The 17,828-nt window shown below is 40.8% G+C and overlaps 1 protein-coding gene across 1 annotated transcript in view; it reads left to right on the top strand.

Moving 5' to 3' along the window:
* The window catches only part of SDK2 (sidekick cell adhesion molecule 2), a 1,526,639-nt gene that overhangs the window by 1,386,943 nt on the left and 121,868 nt on the right, over positions 1 to 17,828 (top strand). Inside the window, exon 39 of the mRNA XM_044085131.1 lies at positions 3,016 to 3,141. Coding sequence (XP_043941066.1) covers positions 3,016 to 3,141 — 126 coding nt within the window. The remainder of the gene's footprint in view (positions 1 to 3,015; positions 3,142 to 17,828) is intronic.

Below are 17,828 nucleotides of genomic sequence, written 5' to 3'. Positions count from 1 at the left end.
TGCAGTTTGGGGTTGTCCTCAGATAGATCTGTTTGCATCTCATCTCAATCATCAGCTGCCTCTCTTTTGCACCAGGTCCTTCCACAAAACAGCTTGGAAAGGGAATGCCCTGTCTTTCAGCTGGAGGAATCTTTCGGGATATGCTTTCCCTCCTCTCCCTCTTCTGCCTCGGGTGTTACTGAAAATAAAACAGGACAAACCCAAGATTATCATTTTGATAGCTCCAAATTGGCCTCGGCAGTTTTGGTATCCAACTTTAAAACACCTATTCTTGGAACCTCCTTGGATCCTACCTCTGATCCCTTCTCTTCTGTCCCAACATCAGGGTCAGATGCTACACTCTCAAATCAAGACTCTATGCCTGGCAGCTTGGCTCTACAAGGGCCTTTGATTCCTTCTCTTCCCAAACAAGTTTTGGATGTTCTTTTAGAAGCTAGGTGGCCTAGCACTAGAAAATCTTATGCTTCAAAATGGAAAAGATTTTGTATTTGGATGCAAGATCAAGGTTCTGTTCCTCTTTTGCCTAATATTTCCTCCATTTTGCTTTACCTCTCTGACCTTTTGCTTAAAGGCCTCTCCTTTTCCTCCATCAAAATTCATGCTTCTGCTATCTCGGCTCATTACAACACTGATCCTCCCATCTTTTCTCACCAGCTGGTGAGACAATTTTTGAGAGGGGCTAAGAATTTAAGACCTCCCAGAACTCCTCCTGTTCCTGCCTGGGATCTTAATTATGTCTTGGAGAAACTTACTTTGCCTCCTTTTGAGCCTACGGCGGCTTCAGATATCAAGTTCTTATCCTGGAAGACAGCTATTTTATTGGCATTGACTTCTGCCAGAAGGGTTTCAGAGTTACAAGCTCTCATGGCTGTGGAACCATATATTATCTTCCACCAAGACAGAGTTTCCTTGAGGACCAATCCTACATTTATGCCTAAGGTGATTTCTAAGGTGGCACTAAATTAGACTATTCACCTTCCTACCTTCTTTCCAAATCCTCGAAATAAAGGGGAAAGGATCTTAATTTTTACTTGGATAAAACTAAAGATTTCAGAAAATCTGATCAATTGCTTATCTCTTATGCCTCCAGTTCTCTAGGTAAGGCTATTTCTAAACAAACTATTTCCAAATGGATTGCTCATGGAATAAGGTTTTGTTACTCTCACTATGGCAAACAGATTCCAGGTATTGTTCGAAGTCATTCTACTAGAGCAGCTGCCACTTCAGCAGCTTTTCTCAGAGGAGTTCCTACCAAGGACATTTTGGAGGCTGCCACTTGGAGTTCAGTGCATACTTTTTCTAAGCACTATAATCTCCCTTTGTATTCTAAGTTTAGGGCAGGCTTTGCCTCTGCTGTTTTGCAGGGTCTTCTAGCTGCCCCTTCTTCTGCATAACCTCCTCCCTCATTCACAGCTTTGGGATTCTACCCTACAGTTATGACTGCAACAGTGAAACACGAAGAACATAGTACAGTTGTGTACACCTACCATAAATGTAGATGTTCGAGTGTCTTCACTGTTCCAGTCGGTGTTTCCCTCCCACCATTCCCCTCTTACACTTCCTTTGTTGTGTATTTGTGTTTCTTTTTGGACACCTTTTTGGTTATTCTGGGGGCTTTGACATCTGAGGCAAGAAAGGCTGGAGAAGATGGCGTCGGCTGTCAGCTTTATACCTCTACGTTCTGAAGTCAGGGTACTTGCTGGTACAGCCGACGCAGACTTTGGAATTCTGCCTGCCGGCAGTAATACCCTACAGTTATGACTGCAACAGTGAAGACACTCGAACATCTACATTTATGGTAGGTGTACACAACTGTACTTTTCGTAGAATAGAAACCTAACTTACCAAAGCTTTAATATCGATTTCCAGATGGCAAATGCAGTTTAACACAATATTTATATATATATATATATATATATATATATATATATATATATATATATATATATATATATATATATATATATACACACATATATATATATATCTGTATATGCAAATACTTATATGTCTGGCTTTGAAGCAGAGAAGACTGGAGCCCTTACTGTGATCCATTTACTCAGGTTTCAGTTAGAAGTTCCAACACTGAAGAAGACTGGCAGCTAGGAGGGATTTTATTTATTTATTTAATTTACTGATATTTGAATAAATAGGAGTGTCCTGAGTTCCTCTCCCATGGTGGATGGGAAGGGGTTTGATACAATGAGGGACACAGTACTGTGTAATCTCCCTGGAGGAGACCAGAGGGACCATAATTTATGCTAAGAGAAGAGGGGCAGGGCCACTTGGCAGGAGCTCCACTATGGAGTTGAAGAAATGAACCAAACCTCTGATAACTGAAGAAACAATACATTCCTGGGTCACAGGCATCATAGATAGTAATTCTGCCTCTGGGGAAACTGTGCCTTCTCAGGCTTATGAGATTTTCCTGGTAAACGTCAGTGACCTCCGGCATGCATTACAAGAGGTTACCCCTACAATTACCTGACAACATTATTCATTATATTGTACTTAGAAGCACTGTCATAAGATTAAAAAAAGCTTTGTTTTTCTAATTTTAAATTGTTGAAAGGTTTTCCTGCAAGTGGCAGTTTGCGTGCATGCATTTTTACTTTACCGTGTGCACATTACCAGAACTGATGTATTATATTTACATTTGCTGAAATACTCATGTAACAGTCATTTAGTTTTTAGCTGTAATTGTACCTGGAAGTATCAAACTTTAGGAGGTTAATGGCACAGTGATTTTCCTTGGGCAATTTAAAACTATTAAACTTCACATTGCTTGTACTATTTATTAGTTAATGTGTCTACATATATTTTTAGATTTCCAACAGAAGTACCCTATGCCCCCTTTTGACTTTCAGTGATTGCCAGGATTTAAATTATGTCATACGTCTGATTTCAGATTATGATATAACTCAGAGTCAAAAACAACATGTGATTTTACTGTGTGGTCTAAGCTGAGCTGTTGTGGTAAATAGAGATTACACTGAATGTTTTGTATCTTAACAGGTGCACCTGGACCTCCAGGAGAGCCGTTCATCTCTCGATATGGTTCTGCAATCACCATCCACTGGACCAGTGGTGATCCTGGAAAACGTCCAATTACTAGATATGTCATTGAGGCACGACCTTCAGGTATGGAACATCTGCTATTGGCATTGGTCCTGTCATACTAGTGGCATTAGTGTACATCTGTGAAGGTATCATAACATGGCTGTTCAGTACAGCAATAAATGTATTTATGGATATTTAAGAAAAAGCCTCAAACGTGAAAAGTTTAGTTATGCTTATTACTATTCCCATAATGCACATCAGTAGGACCATTTTTGCAACCTGACACCAAAGTATCCTAAAATTGCAGTCCCTAAATAGTGTTTAAGGTGTCTGTGTATTTAGAATTTTAATATTTGGGTTTCTTAGTCAGAAAATGACACATTTCTGTTTTCAGTGGTTACACATGCATGACCTTTGGAGCTGCAGGGTATTTCCTGTCCTACCTCTGTAGGATGGGACACACACTGCTATTTTTGTAGGACAAACATGCCAGTGCAAATTGCCACCTTCATAAGTATATATAGGTAACTGTAGCAAGAGGAACCGGAGCAATTTAGAGGGAAAATTACAATTATAAACTGTAAAGTGCATTTAGTTGTTTTGCCTGTCATACAGTTTGGCAAACCGTTAGTAACTTATTTACTGCAAAGAGTACTATAATACACAATTCTTCTTCTGTAGTATGGTTTCACTTTACTCTTTTATAATTTTCCAATGTATGCTTTAAGCAGGATTTTTTTGTTCAAATTAAATTTTGCTCATGGTTTGTATAGCCTTGGGATATCACTTTTGCTTTCTCCAGGTTTGCTGCACCTGAGAGAAACAGCATAACAGAATATGCATTTTAAAGTGCAGTTTGCTCTTGTCCTGAATATATAAGATCTTTGTGATATAATTAAGTAAGCTGAATGTGGGGAAAGGGGGGGGGGGGAGCATGACTCCTTGTAAAAAGTTATTTTTGAAATTAATCTTATTTCTAAGTTCTGCTATTTTTTACAGTCCTGTGTTGTGAATGGACTGTTTTTTTTTTCTTTTGTTCTTTTTTTTTGTATCTGCTCTGTTCCAGGTATATTTGATAAAAACAACTTTAGGATTTGTAGTATTCAGGAAAACACTACCATGTATATAATGCATATCCATTTCTGATTTGACGTTTCATAGGGAATCATATTGCTCTGCTTTGTTAAGCAAATATACAGAGAATAATACAAATAATGATCTATAAAGTGATGGATTTTTACATGATTATATGTATTAGTTGTCCCACCGTAACAAAGGCTTCTTGCAACCACAGAATCTGCTTTTTGCCTAAAACTATGTATGTTCTTTCCTTTAGTACTAGTCTCCTGTTTCTTCTTAACTCCTGCTCCATGATGCAGAAGGCTGTAGCTCCAGCCACTGCACTAGTGACCCATGTTTATGCAGTGGGCATCACCTGGGCTAACAAGAGTTTTCTAGTGGAAGTGAGATAGGGTACATAGTACCAGTTTGTCCATCTCATTAAAATTGTTGCAAACAAAATAATTTCTACACAACTGACTCCTAGTAGAAGCTGGACAAATAGGTTTCAGACACCTGTTAATTTATTTATGGTAAAATATTTAAGCCTTTGAAGTCTAAGCATGTATAAATGTAAATCAATAAAAGACAGAGTGATTAAGCCCAAATATGCACTATTTAAAGGTGCAGTACAGATCTTAGATTATTTAAAATAAGTCTGGCTGTGTCCCTTCAATAATTCAGTATTCTGAAATTAGTGTAGTTTCCCCTTAAAGGATTGCAGTACACTCTTCTAAGGAAGTGGAATCTAAGAGTCTTCCAGAATTATGTCTCTGTTGTGCATACCTGGATCAAGGACAATATCTTGTTCAGAGAACTGGGGCAAGATACTAAAAGGACATCTTGCCTAGTGTCTCTAACCATGGTCTCAGTACAGCCATCAGTCCAGCGAGTGATGACATGAGTTGTCTTGCAACAACATAAGACCTCAGTAGCTTAATCAGGTAAGCAAGTCCCATTTAATGTAATTCATGGAAGTTGAGAGTAAAGATCTTTAATACGCATCTGACTGTAACCAGCATAAATTTCTCTGCAAAGGTATGATACAACATTTTCTAGAAGTAACAGTCAACAGTGTGGCAACACAATTTTCCACCTGTTATAGGCAGGCCTGATCCACCAGCTGGAAAACTGGACAGCAATAAAGGATTTACCACCTTCCCAAGGTCCAAATATGGTACAGAGTGCTTGATCTGAGCAGTATTCTTCAGAAGAAAGTTATACGCCTTGAGGACAATCATTCTGTCATCTAGAACAATGTCAAGGTCACTAATGCAGGATGCAGATTTCAGCTGATTGCTGCCATAGATAATCAATGAGGATGGACAACAGCATAAACAAACACTGCCCAAGCCTTAGCTGGATTGTGTTCCACAGGTTCATAGGTAAGTACTAGGTTAATTGCCATTGTGGGCCATTTTAAGCCTAGCCAGTTTCTGCTTTTGTGCATGAATTAATCTATCACATTTGGTTAGAGACTGACTTTACTGATTCTATGATCAATTATTATATATTATCCCTAATAAGAGTAACTGAGATCATAATGTAGAAAGTTTGAGGGGACCCATGCATGGGATAAACCATTTAGGAGCTACTTCTGTCCATTTGTAGTACGGGTGCAATCCTGGGTAAACTTTCTGTTTCCTATCCATAGATCTAAGTTACGCTTGAATATTGACAGGGATGAACTTTGTTTATTGTGGATTAGGAGTCTATTCCATAGCCTTTTTGAGATATACCTGTCCTTCCAAGCTTTTTTGTTGATGTTGCAGAAAAGGCTTTGATCCCTAGACTGAATATTTCTGATGCCACTGGACTTACTGATGTGCAATAAATTCAACAGTATTGAGTCAGAGGATGCCTTGTATGCCAGACATGGGTCACCTCTTAGCAGTCTGTAGGATACTGAGTATACTGACAGAGTTTGAGTCGGTCCATTTAAGACATGCTGTTAAGGCTCTGTATCCTTTTAGTCAGGTATTTCTGTGAGTGTTCCAGTTCTTGCATGTGTCTGGACAGATACATGCTAAAGGGAGCATTATTTTCAATGATTGGTCTATTGAGTGATGAGTAAAGGAGGACTGTGACATCCTTAGAATTAGACACAATCCCTTTGTTTATTAGCTATGTAATATAGAAGGACTGGTTTGCAACAATGGATTTGTTTTTTTCAAAAGGTAGGTCACTATCCATATAAATTCCCAAATCCTGAAGAACTGGGTCAACTCTTAGGGATGTAGTGTCAATTTGGTAGTTCTGTGGGGTAGATGACTTCCCAAAGGCTACAATAATGCATTTTTTGGCATCTAGTTTCATTCTTTAATTTTGGCACCAGCTGTTTATTTGGGACAAACCTCCCTGCAGAATGGTTAAGTCATTTGGGGATTCAGTGACTGCGCCTATGTTCCAATCACCTGCAGACTTAGTCAGCCCACAGACTTTGGTATTGGCTTTTACTTCAGAAATGTAGATGCCAAACAAGAGGGTTTCCAGCATGGAACCCTGGAGACTCCACTAATGACTACTCTCTTTGTGGAGTAGCTTCCCCTATTTTGACTTTCTGCATCCTATCTGTGTGCCAGTTTGCAATTCAGCAGGTGACGGAGGGATTTATTTAGCTTTTCTGCTATGCCTGAGTAGGGCATTGTGTCATAAGCTCTGGCCAGGTCAAGGTATGTGGGCTGTACTATTTTGCCTTCATCCATTACTTTAGAGGCCTTTTCAAAATAATCCACCAGGCTGAGTAAGCATGGCTTGCTCTTGATAAATCCAAACTGAGATGAGCCCAGTGTTTGGAGGTTCCCTATTTTCTGATTGATTAGTTCCATAGTAAGTCTTTCCAAGGCTTTCTGTATGGGGTTGGTCAGCATTATGAGTCTATAGTTGCCTGGGTCTGTGGAAGAGCCTTTCTTATGCAGGCGAATGACTGTAGCTGTTCTCCATTCACTTGGTACAAAACCTGTATGGAGGATGATATTGAACAGTATTCAGGGTGTGGCTAAGTCATGCTTCATGCTATTTAAGATGTATCCAGGTATATTGTTAGGACCCACTGATACAGTATTTTTAGCTTTTATTATTTATTTTTATTTTATTTATTTACATTTGTTGACTGGGAGTGTCCGACTGGACATAGGTCCATTTTCAGCGGAGGCCCGGAGAGAAAAGCTCCACAGTTAAAATAAACAGACAGTAGTTACATTGATAGTAGTTTTTATAGCACTTGGTCTTATGTGATTGCTGAGGGCAAACCAATTTCAGGTATATCCTGAGGGACAGACAGATGGGAGAGATGGGTAAAGTTTATCATATTATTATGTCATATTATTATTTATAGAGCTAAATTTATCAGCCAATAGGTTCACTATGTCTTCAACCTCAGTGTAGTTAACACTGTTCACAATCAGCTCAGTGCATTGCACCATTGTGCTTTTGAGATTATGAAGGTAACTAAAAAAATGCCTTGTGATTGTTTTTGGCTTGGGTAGCTATTTAAGCCTCAGACTTGGCTTTGGTGGATTTTATTAAGTTTCTGAATTGTTTATTTCAGTGACAAGGGCTATAACATTCTGGGAATTACTATTCTTACTTTTGGTCAAAGTTCTTTTCCTTTTATCATAAAACTTGCTAATATTATGTTTCCACCATGCAGGTTTGTTTCTGGAGTTTGCCCTGCACATTCCTATGGGGTGCAGCTGTATCTCTGCAGCTGTTTACATGCTGATATAGTGTGGTTTTGTACATTTCTGCATATTCAGTGGAGTTAACTGGGTTTGGTAGGGATATGACGTTTGCCAGTATATCACTTTGGAGTAGGTTGTTTGTCTTAAAGAAATTTCTGAAGGTACCCTGGCTGGAAGAGATCTCTGACTTCAGTTTTATTTTGAAGGAAACTGTTTTATGGTCAGACCTAACAAGTGATGAAGATATGCAATAGTTGGTGCAAAATTATCCCATATTAGTAAAGACAAGATCTAGGATGCTATTTCCTACTGCTGGGTACTCTAATTGTTCCAGGGTTTGTGTACTGATAAAGTCTGGAAATCTCTATGCTTGTGCACTAGTGGTGGTGGTGGTATAAGTTTCCTGGTCTATTGATGGATAGTTTAGATCACCCATGAAAATGGTGTTGGGCTTAATACTTATGTCCAGTCAATTAGATGTTGTCCAATCAAGGATGGGATACCAAGTAATATTCCTTAGATGAAAAATCAAGAACACATTCTAGAGAATAAAAGAACAACTGAATATCATCAGCATAAGACAGAATTTAAAAAAAAACTCCTTACCGCAACCAGCCTTAATAGCAGCATTTACACTGAATAGCAAGGCAGCGCCTGGTGGTATACCACCTTTCAGGCAATTTGAGGCAGTGTAATTTATCTTTGACACAACATCCTGAGTATGACCAGATATATACTGGATAACCCAAAGTGTACTCACAGGCATTTGATCAGGATCACAAAAAGCTGCTGAGGGAGCAAGTAGGCCCACGATCAAATACTCTCTTTGTTTTTTCCCCATCAGCAGGTCATTAACACCTGAGTGAGTATAGTCTTCATGCTGTGCTTAGATTTAAATCCGTACCATATGTATCTAATAAAGTCATTTCATATCATGTAGCAGTACAGCTGTGTATAGACCTCCTTTCTCAATAATATTAACAACAAAGGGAACACTAGAGACAAGGTGATAATTCTTCAGTAGAGTCACAGCCTCCTTTAAATCTACTTTGAAAAGAACCAGTCCTAGTGAATTAAAGTAACTTGTACTTAGCCTTGTATGGCTATGACATGCATAGCTGAAATGGTGCCCTTGATATTCTCATGATCAACATAGTTGAACTGCATCCAGCAGGAGACCAAGTTACACATCAGTGAACACCTGCAATCATCAATGGTCATCTTCCATGGTAAAGACCACCATATCTGCACATTTTTGTGTGAACAATAAATGTTCAGTTTCCTCACATATTTCAGAGAAACAAACCTTCTAGCTCATCTGTGTAACATGACAACCCAAAAGAGTGCTCCTGGATAATTAATTAAAGCAAAGTGCTCTTTGGACACAAAACTCTTTTCTTCCCTGAGATATCTTAGTCTGATATAAAGCATAATGTTCAACAAGAACATCTTACACAGCCATCACTCCAGCCTCTACCCTATCCTGTGCGTCAACCAAAGTGCATGGTCAAACCAAGGGTCATGATGGAACAATGGTCTGAGCCTTGAATTCTGTGTGGCAACCTGATTCAGAGTACTGGCAACAGTGTGGTTATGTGCCAAAACCAGGTAAGCTGGATCATCTGCATTGAGCCCTCCTGTAAGAGCTGGTCAAAAATTAGATAGAGATTACCAGAACCTACTGCCTTGAAATCTCTGTGCTTCATCTGCTCTGTAGTTGGAGACCAAGGTGTGGAAAAGGCAAGCCTGAAATGAACCAGGTATTAGTCAAGCCAAGAGACTAACTCCTCACCATGTTCCAGGTTTCTATACCAAAGTGAACAATAAAGTCCAAGGAGTGTCTACATACATGGTTTTCCATGGAAACAACCCGAGTGAACCAGAACCTGTCCACTAAACTAAAAAACTCCATGATGACTTGGCAGATCACAGTATCTACCCAGGCATTAAAATCTCCCAGGGCTAACCATATGAAGAGATACAAGAACTCTTGTTGAAAAGTACCAAGCTTACCAGGTAGATGGTACACAAGGATAAAACTGCAATTCTCTCCTGTTCCAAGGACAGATATATAGAAGTAAGACTCTCCAATATAATCTTGGTCACTTCATGCCAGATGAAAAACAACCAACCACCCCAAGACTTCAGTATCTAGGCCTGAAACTCTGAACTACCCAAAAAAGTCTGATGGAATGCAAACAGCTAACAAGGTTCCACATTCTCATCCATACAGATCTTGGTGATAAGTTCCTGGTTGGCTACATGGAGTAAATCAGATAGAATACCATGTTTATTCCAGGAGTAAATCAGATATAGTACTTGGCATTACATAACAGAGCTCCAGGATAGTTTGATGGACAGGTTCTCTTTATCGGCATAACAGCCCCACTCTTCATGACATTTCATCTTGGGGCAGAGCTGAGTAACCCTAATACACAGAAGGCAGCTCCCATCAGAACAAGTGAGAAGGATTCTGTTCATAGCCTCTGCCGTATCCCAGTTTTCCAACTCAAGCCTCCTACACTTAAGAGGCACAGAGGTTAAAAAAAGCAAAGAACAGAAGGGACAATGGTTTAATAAAAATCCCTGTACTATATGAACCGCACTGCCAGCCCAGCAGGCAGCCACAGTTTAAACCCCAAAACATAATAGTGTAGCACCATGTAATATATCATAGTCAGACTAAAAATACATGTATTGAAGAAGAAAAACTGCAACTTGGGCCAGTCTCTAACTACAATTACAAAATCATAGCCCAATCAAAATTAACTACTTAATAGAATTCATTGTACTAATAATTTAAAAAGAGACAGACTCTGTAAATATACCATCACCTAGGAAGCGTATTATGCTACAAAACAACTATATAGCAAGAACCGAAAAACAAAATAATGCCAGGCAAAAATATTTACCCCACACACACACTCATATACACAATCCACACAAGAAGAGTTCCAACAATTTAATGAAGCCATACTTCTATATTTTTGAAAATGTCTGGCATATTTCCACAAAAACTTAAGATATTAGATATTCCTTCATGATTACTTATTGCTACTACGATTAGAATCTAGTAAAAGAACATAGGGTGTTAGAAACTCTTACAGAACACAGACTGGATGCAGACAGTAATCACAAACATTTTTCTCTCCAGACTAATTGCAAAGACATTTGGGCCAATAATATTCATACAACAGATAACAGAAAAGCTGCTGCAATGTAATGTTGAAACACATAAAACAGTAGTTAAAAGTGACTAACAATCACTAGTGGTCACAGGATATATCATGCAATAAGGCTCAAAAAACAGGCATCACCTCAGCAAAGCTTCCTTACTTGCAGTAACCAAGGTATTATAAGTGTACACTCTGAACTTAACTTGTACCTTTTAATGTGATAGTTTGTTCTACCAATGATGTGATGTTGTCTCGGTCCACTTCAGTAAACACATCATACCGAATGACATTTGATGACCTTTATTAAACTTCCATAACATAGCTTTGATAACCAACATTTATTAACCACAACCGAACATAGTATATTTGCTTTAATCACGGCATAAACATCCATGTAATGTTAACTAGGACAGCATGACCTACTCATCTGCCCCCGTAAACAGCGCCCATACCTCTGCTCATTTACTTATGAAGCAGCGTCCAAGACTCACTTCATATCCCATTTATTGAATTACCCATCCAACCTTTACTTATGAAGCAGCATCCAAGACTCACTTCATACATCATTTATTGATTTACCTTCCACCAAATAGGTAGCATCCTTACCTTTGCTTATTTAACACGCAGCCTCCAGCTGCTCGCTTTCCTTTCCCAAACCCTTGAAATGAACATCCAAACACCAGAGAAGAGAGCAAGCCTGTCCCTCTTCTCCACAAACCAGCCTGCCAGGCTGTTCCCCCTCCCTTTTACTGAAATTTTCAGACCAAGCCACAGACAGGAGGGCTAAGCCAAACATCATTTAGTGTACAACAACCCCCAACATCAACCTGGATCCTTATCAACCCCAACACTCTGTCATATAACTCCCAAAAAGCCACTAAATGGTGAGTAATTGGTTAAAATAATCCAATGATCCAAATATGAAAATAATCCAATAATCCAATGATCCAAACATGAAGGTCCTATCAAACACCTTGATATTGGCCGATTTCAATTACCCTACCATTCACTGGGAAAACTACTCGAGTACAAATTCCCAGGCTCAGCGCTTCCTGGAATTCATCAACTCAAATGCCCTGGATCAGCTGGTAAACTCCCCTACCAGAGGTGAAAACATATTGGACCTGGTCATCATCAACATGGGCGACAGGTGTTCCACACCAGAGGTCAACCCGTCACTGGTTAGATCAGACCATAAACTAATCACTCTGGATGTCCACACCCCACCACCACCCCCAACTAAGGAAACCACAGTAAAAAACTTTTCTAAAGCAAACTTCACCTTACTTAAGACAGAGGTGGTAAGTTTCACAGCCCCCACGCTAAAGGATAATGCTGCCCAAGATGCAGAAACTTTACAAATGCACTCTGTGAGCACCTACAAGGATGCATGGATCCTGCCATCCCTAGCAAAACCAAGACTCACTCCTCTAAGAGAAGGAAACCAGTTTGGTGGACCCCTGCAATAAACAGGCTATACAACAGAAGGAGGAAACTAGTTCAGAAAAAAAGCAAATCCCAAGAAGGAAAGACATCCCTGATCAGTATCAGTAAGAAACTGAGGTCCCTCATGAAATCATCCAAGGATAACTTCAAAAGAAAAATAGCCAAGGATTCAAAAGATAACCACAAAGCCTTCTTTAGCCATGTTAAGAATCTAAGTGGCAACTCACAGATATGCACTGAACTAGTGCAAAATAGCACAACATATACTGAACTTACTGATATTGCCAACATCCTGGCAGATATATTCAGTGCAAACTTCACCCCCCTCTCACCTCCAAAAGGGCCCACAACAATACCGGAAAAGAGTAGTGTCCCAAAAATCGCAGATGCACAGGTGAAAACAGCCCTTTCAAAAGCCAAAAACACAGCGTTAATGGGACCAGATGGTGTCCCAGGCTGCGTCTTGCACAAACTACAGAATAAACTAACCCCCCACCTAAACATGCTGTTTAACCTCAGCCTCTCCACGGGCTACATGCCCATAGATTGACACACAGCAATGGTTATTCCTCTCCATAAAGGAGGGGCCACAACTGACCCTGGTAACTATCGCACCATAAGCCTGACTAGCCTGGTTTCCAAAGCTATGCAGCGCATCATCATGGAACTCATTAACAAAGACATAGGGAACCTCCAAACACTTGACCTGATCCAGTTTGGCTTTGTTAAGGGCAGATCATGCTTACTAAACCTGGTTGACTTGTTTGAGACAGTCACCAAGGCCATAGACGAGGCAAAGGTGGTTCACACAGCCTACCTTGACCTCGCCAAGGCTTTCAACACCATTCCCCACTCGGGTATTACAGAAAAACTCACCAGCCTGAACATAAACCCCTTCATCACGAGATGGGTTGCCACCTGGCTTACAGACAGAACTCACACGGTAAGAATAGCGGGCTCCAGGTCCGACTCTAAACCAGTCACAAGTGGTGTCCCACAAGGCTTGGTCCTGGGACCCCTACTGTTTGACATATACTTCTCAGAAGTACAGGCAAACACAGGAGGACTATGGCTAACCAAGTTCATCGATGACTGCAAACTGGGAGCCATAATTGACTCTCCGGCTGACATGGACATCCTCCAAAAGGGCCTTACTGAGACGGACACCTGGTGTCAAAGTCATGGCCTCAAGCTAAATGCCAAAAAATACATACTCATTCCTTTTGGGAAAAACAAAACGCCCACGAATTACCACATAGGTGACAGCCCCTTAATACAGAAGAGGTAATAAGAGATCTGACGACCCAGGTAGATAGTAATCTCTCCTTTGACAATCATATTGTCAAAGTAGTTAGGAAATCCTTCTATGTGGCCCATCTAATTACTAAAGGGTTCGCATCTAGAAATAAAGAGGTTAGAGTGCCCCTCTACTCATCTCTCATTAGACCTGTCATAGAGTACAATGCCCCATTTGGGATGTACCTCACAAGACACTTCCAACAGCTGGAAAGACCACAAAAGTACCTCACCAAGAGGATTACTGGTCTCAAACATATGTCCTATGCAGCCCGACTGAAAAACCTCCAGCTGTACTCAGTGGCATATCACTTACTCAGAGGTGATCTCTGCCTGGCTTATAAAAAAGCCATGTCCAACTCAGAATTGATAGACATGCTCCACCTAAAGAAATCCAAGTCACTGCGAGCCACGCGCTCTAGTGAGCTAAACCTCGCCACAGCAATAAATAGAACATGCTGGAGGGATAGATTCCTATCACAGAGACTTCCCATGCTTTGGAACAAAATTCCAAATTACATCAGGCAGAGCCCCTCACTAACATTCTTCAAGAGAAACCTTGACGAGTGGATGAGTAACAGAAAATACACCCCTGGGATCACTTTATTGGCTCTGCTTGACAGAAGATCAGTTAATTAATCAATGGGGCGGCAAAAGTCGACACACACTGGCTAGGTTTATAAATGCTCTTGGGCAGATAGCCTAGTACCTACCTATGAACCTGTGAACCTTTCCTTCGGCAATACTAAAATAACCATAATTTGTAAACTTCTGTACCTTAAGTAACTCATACACTCAACCAGTAATATTCCGGCATTCCATAACCTTATGAGCCAAAGTCGACACCAAAACATTTAACCCAACACCCCGTGAAACCATACAAGGGCAATTGCCACCAACATGCTCAGCTGTGACCCTATTTCCCACCCAGTGTATGTAATACAAAGTTGAAATTTCCTTTCAAAGTACAACTATGCAATATCAACAGAAAACATAACCAACCTAGCATTTGCCACTCAACAAACCACCCTCTGAATGACTAAAATACCTCCATCATATAAAGTGCCACATGAGCTATAAACCCATGAACCTCCATATCCCAACACCAACCCCATGCAACAAAAACTTATCTTAGTAACCAAAGCTGGTCCAACTTCACAGCCATCAACCTACCCCAACCCTTGAAACCAATAAACAACCAATCAAGATTCAGAAAGTTCAGTTAGCCGTGTCACCCATGCAATTACCATAGTACTACACCTAGTAACCCACACCCAGAACAACCCAAGTAAATTGGCGAAACTGCAACTGCAGAGCTTCAAAAGCTTAACATCCTTAATCTGCTGTTTATCCCTGGCCTTTCCCTTAAAGCTCTTCATCCCTTATGATAGCTATACAGCTGGTAAGAAATTGAAACCTGGTCTACATTTACAAGGAACCCCAAAACCAAGCCTTGCTTATGTCCTCTAACTACCATGATGACAGCAAGGCACTCATTCGCAAAATTTCGCAAAAGTACCCGCATACCTACAATGCTTCCTGAAACCCAATCTACAAAATTCACCCAAAATGACAAGAGAAATGGTCCATATGCCACTCTGTCAAACAAAAAGCTTTAACTTGGTATAATTGAAGGGCAAATATGTCCTCCCAAAGATGCACCACTCTGGACAAACTCCAGCATCCTGTCAGGAACATGTCCGTGGCCCTCTACCAACACAGTTTAAACAACTGGATGGGGAACAGTAAATTCACACCAAGGTTCCATCCATCTCCCTTTTGACCGAAGGCAAGCAGTGCAGTATGGGAAAACCAAGGGTTGAACCTGGCTGGTTGATAAGAACCCTGGACGTTAGGCTAAAAACTTCCTGCAACCCCATGCATGCTGTGACTCCACTCCCCTTGTGGGAACTCCACACTCCCCCTAAACAATCCCAATACTGTTTTAGACTGCCCTGAGCCTACTTTTTCTTCACTTTTCCAACAATATCCTAAACTGCAGCCACTGATGTGGCTTAATGAGCCAGAATAAAGTAGGATTACCCGTGGCCTCACTATACCACTCCAGCGACCAGAATGCACCCCCCCCCCCAGCAGAACCCCTTACCTTTCAACTCTGCTTCCTTCAGGCCTCTGAGCTTTTCCCACCTGTGACCTCACTGCATGTAGCTCTAGCATTCAAAACCCCTTCCAGCTACATCCATCACGTGAAGAGATCACTTCCTTCGGCCCACCAGCTGATACCACTCTGCACTGGTCCCATCTGTGACCTCATTGTGTAACCCTCCAGCAGATGAAAACACCCATCGTAGCATCACCCTCTGCAAAGAAAAGCAAAATGTAAATCATCTGAAGCATTAACACAGTTGCTACCAACCTACCCACCTTCTGAAATCCTTCCATAAATCCACCATCCCTAGCCATACCCAAGGCCCTATTGCTACTTATCCCAAAACATCTCAGTCTTGTAGGCCTGAATACTATTCCCATTCTCAATTGCAATGATGTATGTGTATCCACTCAATGCAGTATAGTGATACACGGACAGCTTACTCTAGTATGAGTCTTTATTAGTGTGTAATCTTTTGAGTCTGTACCTTTGCCCAAGTCATAACAAAGGACTCAATGCAACTATTATACTGTACTTAAAATGTGTTACTTCTCACTTCATAAAGCTGATATCACTTATCTTATAGCATGCTTCCCCTGTTTGCTCAGATATGCAAACAGTATGCCATGCATAAATGCTCTGCCACTATACTTCCCTACTAACACAAAACAGATAATAGAATTAATAGAATACAACTGTGTGCCTCGACGGATGGCTACAAACCACTGGGAGCAAATTCTGGGCAAAGCCAGAAAACTGAGAGAGGGAGTGACAAAGCACACAATAAGGATCATCTGAACATATTTCTCTGCAAAACCTAGAAAGCCAGAAGTAACCCACAACCGTGACCTCACCCTGGTCCATGACCTCCCTAGGACTTGTTATTGGGAGAGATTTGTGTCCCAGAGCCTCCCCCATCTGTGGAAAAGATTCCCTCTCTACATCAGAATACCACATTACCACTTTCAAAGCACAACGTGATTAGCTGGATGGTGAACCGATACCCCCCCCCCCCGAAACTCCACTTACGTCCCTGCTGGACAGGGACTTTAATCCCAAACAACCCCAAAATTATGCCCACCAACCCCTCCCCTAACATTTGTAAACTAATACAAGTGTCACAGATAAGTATGTCACAAACGCACATTAGTCCTGTAAAGATATACTAATGACTTTATACTTTATCATCTCAGCAGTCGGTCATTTTACCTACCGTCATCCCTATCCTTCTCTAGTGTCAAACGTAATAGTAATGACCTAAGTGACATATTTTAACTTGATTTCACCCAAACCAACATTAGCCAGAGGGTTCCAACTTAATTGACCTACTCACTCCCGCACACTAGTCCTGCAGAGATGATTACCCTGTTAAAATAACCATATAAGAGCTTACTGTACTTTCACCTACATATAGCTTCCCCCCAAACCCGCCATTGATATGAAAAAGTAAATTGCACGCCCTTCCTTGGCAGAACAAAATTCAAATATCAACCCACAATGACCAGATAGGTATGTCGTCATTTCCACATCCAGATGACATTTTACAGCAATAACAACCCTGAGAAACTGTTTTTATAAAGTACCACTAATGCTCAAAATGTGATGAGGATCACCCATAGTGCACAGTATGCCAATCATTTCCTCACTTCCTATTACATACTACCAAGTTTGTATGCAGCCATAGGAATCATGAGCCAGTTCCCATCCTGACTAACTGGCCCACCAGCACACTCCCTCAGCTGTCAACTAAGTTACCATGTAATGAAGCCTCACAATAGCTGCACAATATCACTTGACCAGCAGATATCTCAGGACAAAAAAAAAAATTATTCCTTGACCTTCTTGCCACTCCAACTGACCTAGCAAAGACTTGTGCGCAGCCCTCCCCTAGACACCGCCACTCCACCAGAAACAGCCCATCAGGTGACCACAGCACAGGGCCTGCCAAAGGCCCCAAATTGTAAAGAAATCCCAAACTAAGGACAATTTTATATATTG

This window comes from Protopterus annectens, chromosome 10.part0 (genome assembly GCF_019279795.1).
Source record: "Protopterus annectens isolate FY-2018-M chromosome 10.part0, PAN1.0, whole genome shotgun sequence".
Taxonomy (NCBI): Eukaryota; Metazoa; Chordata; order Ceratodontiformes; family Protopteridae; genus Protopterus; species Protopterus annectens.
This window is presented reverse-complemented; position numbering and strand designations above follow the sequence as displayed.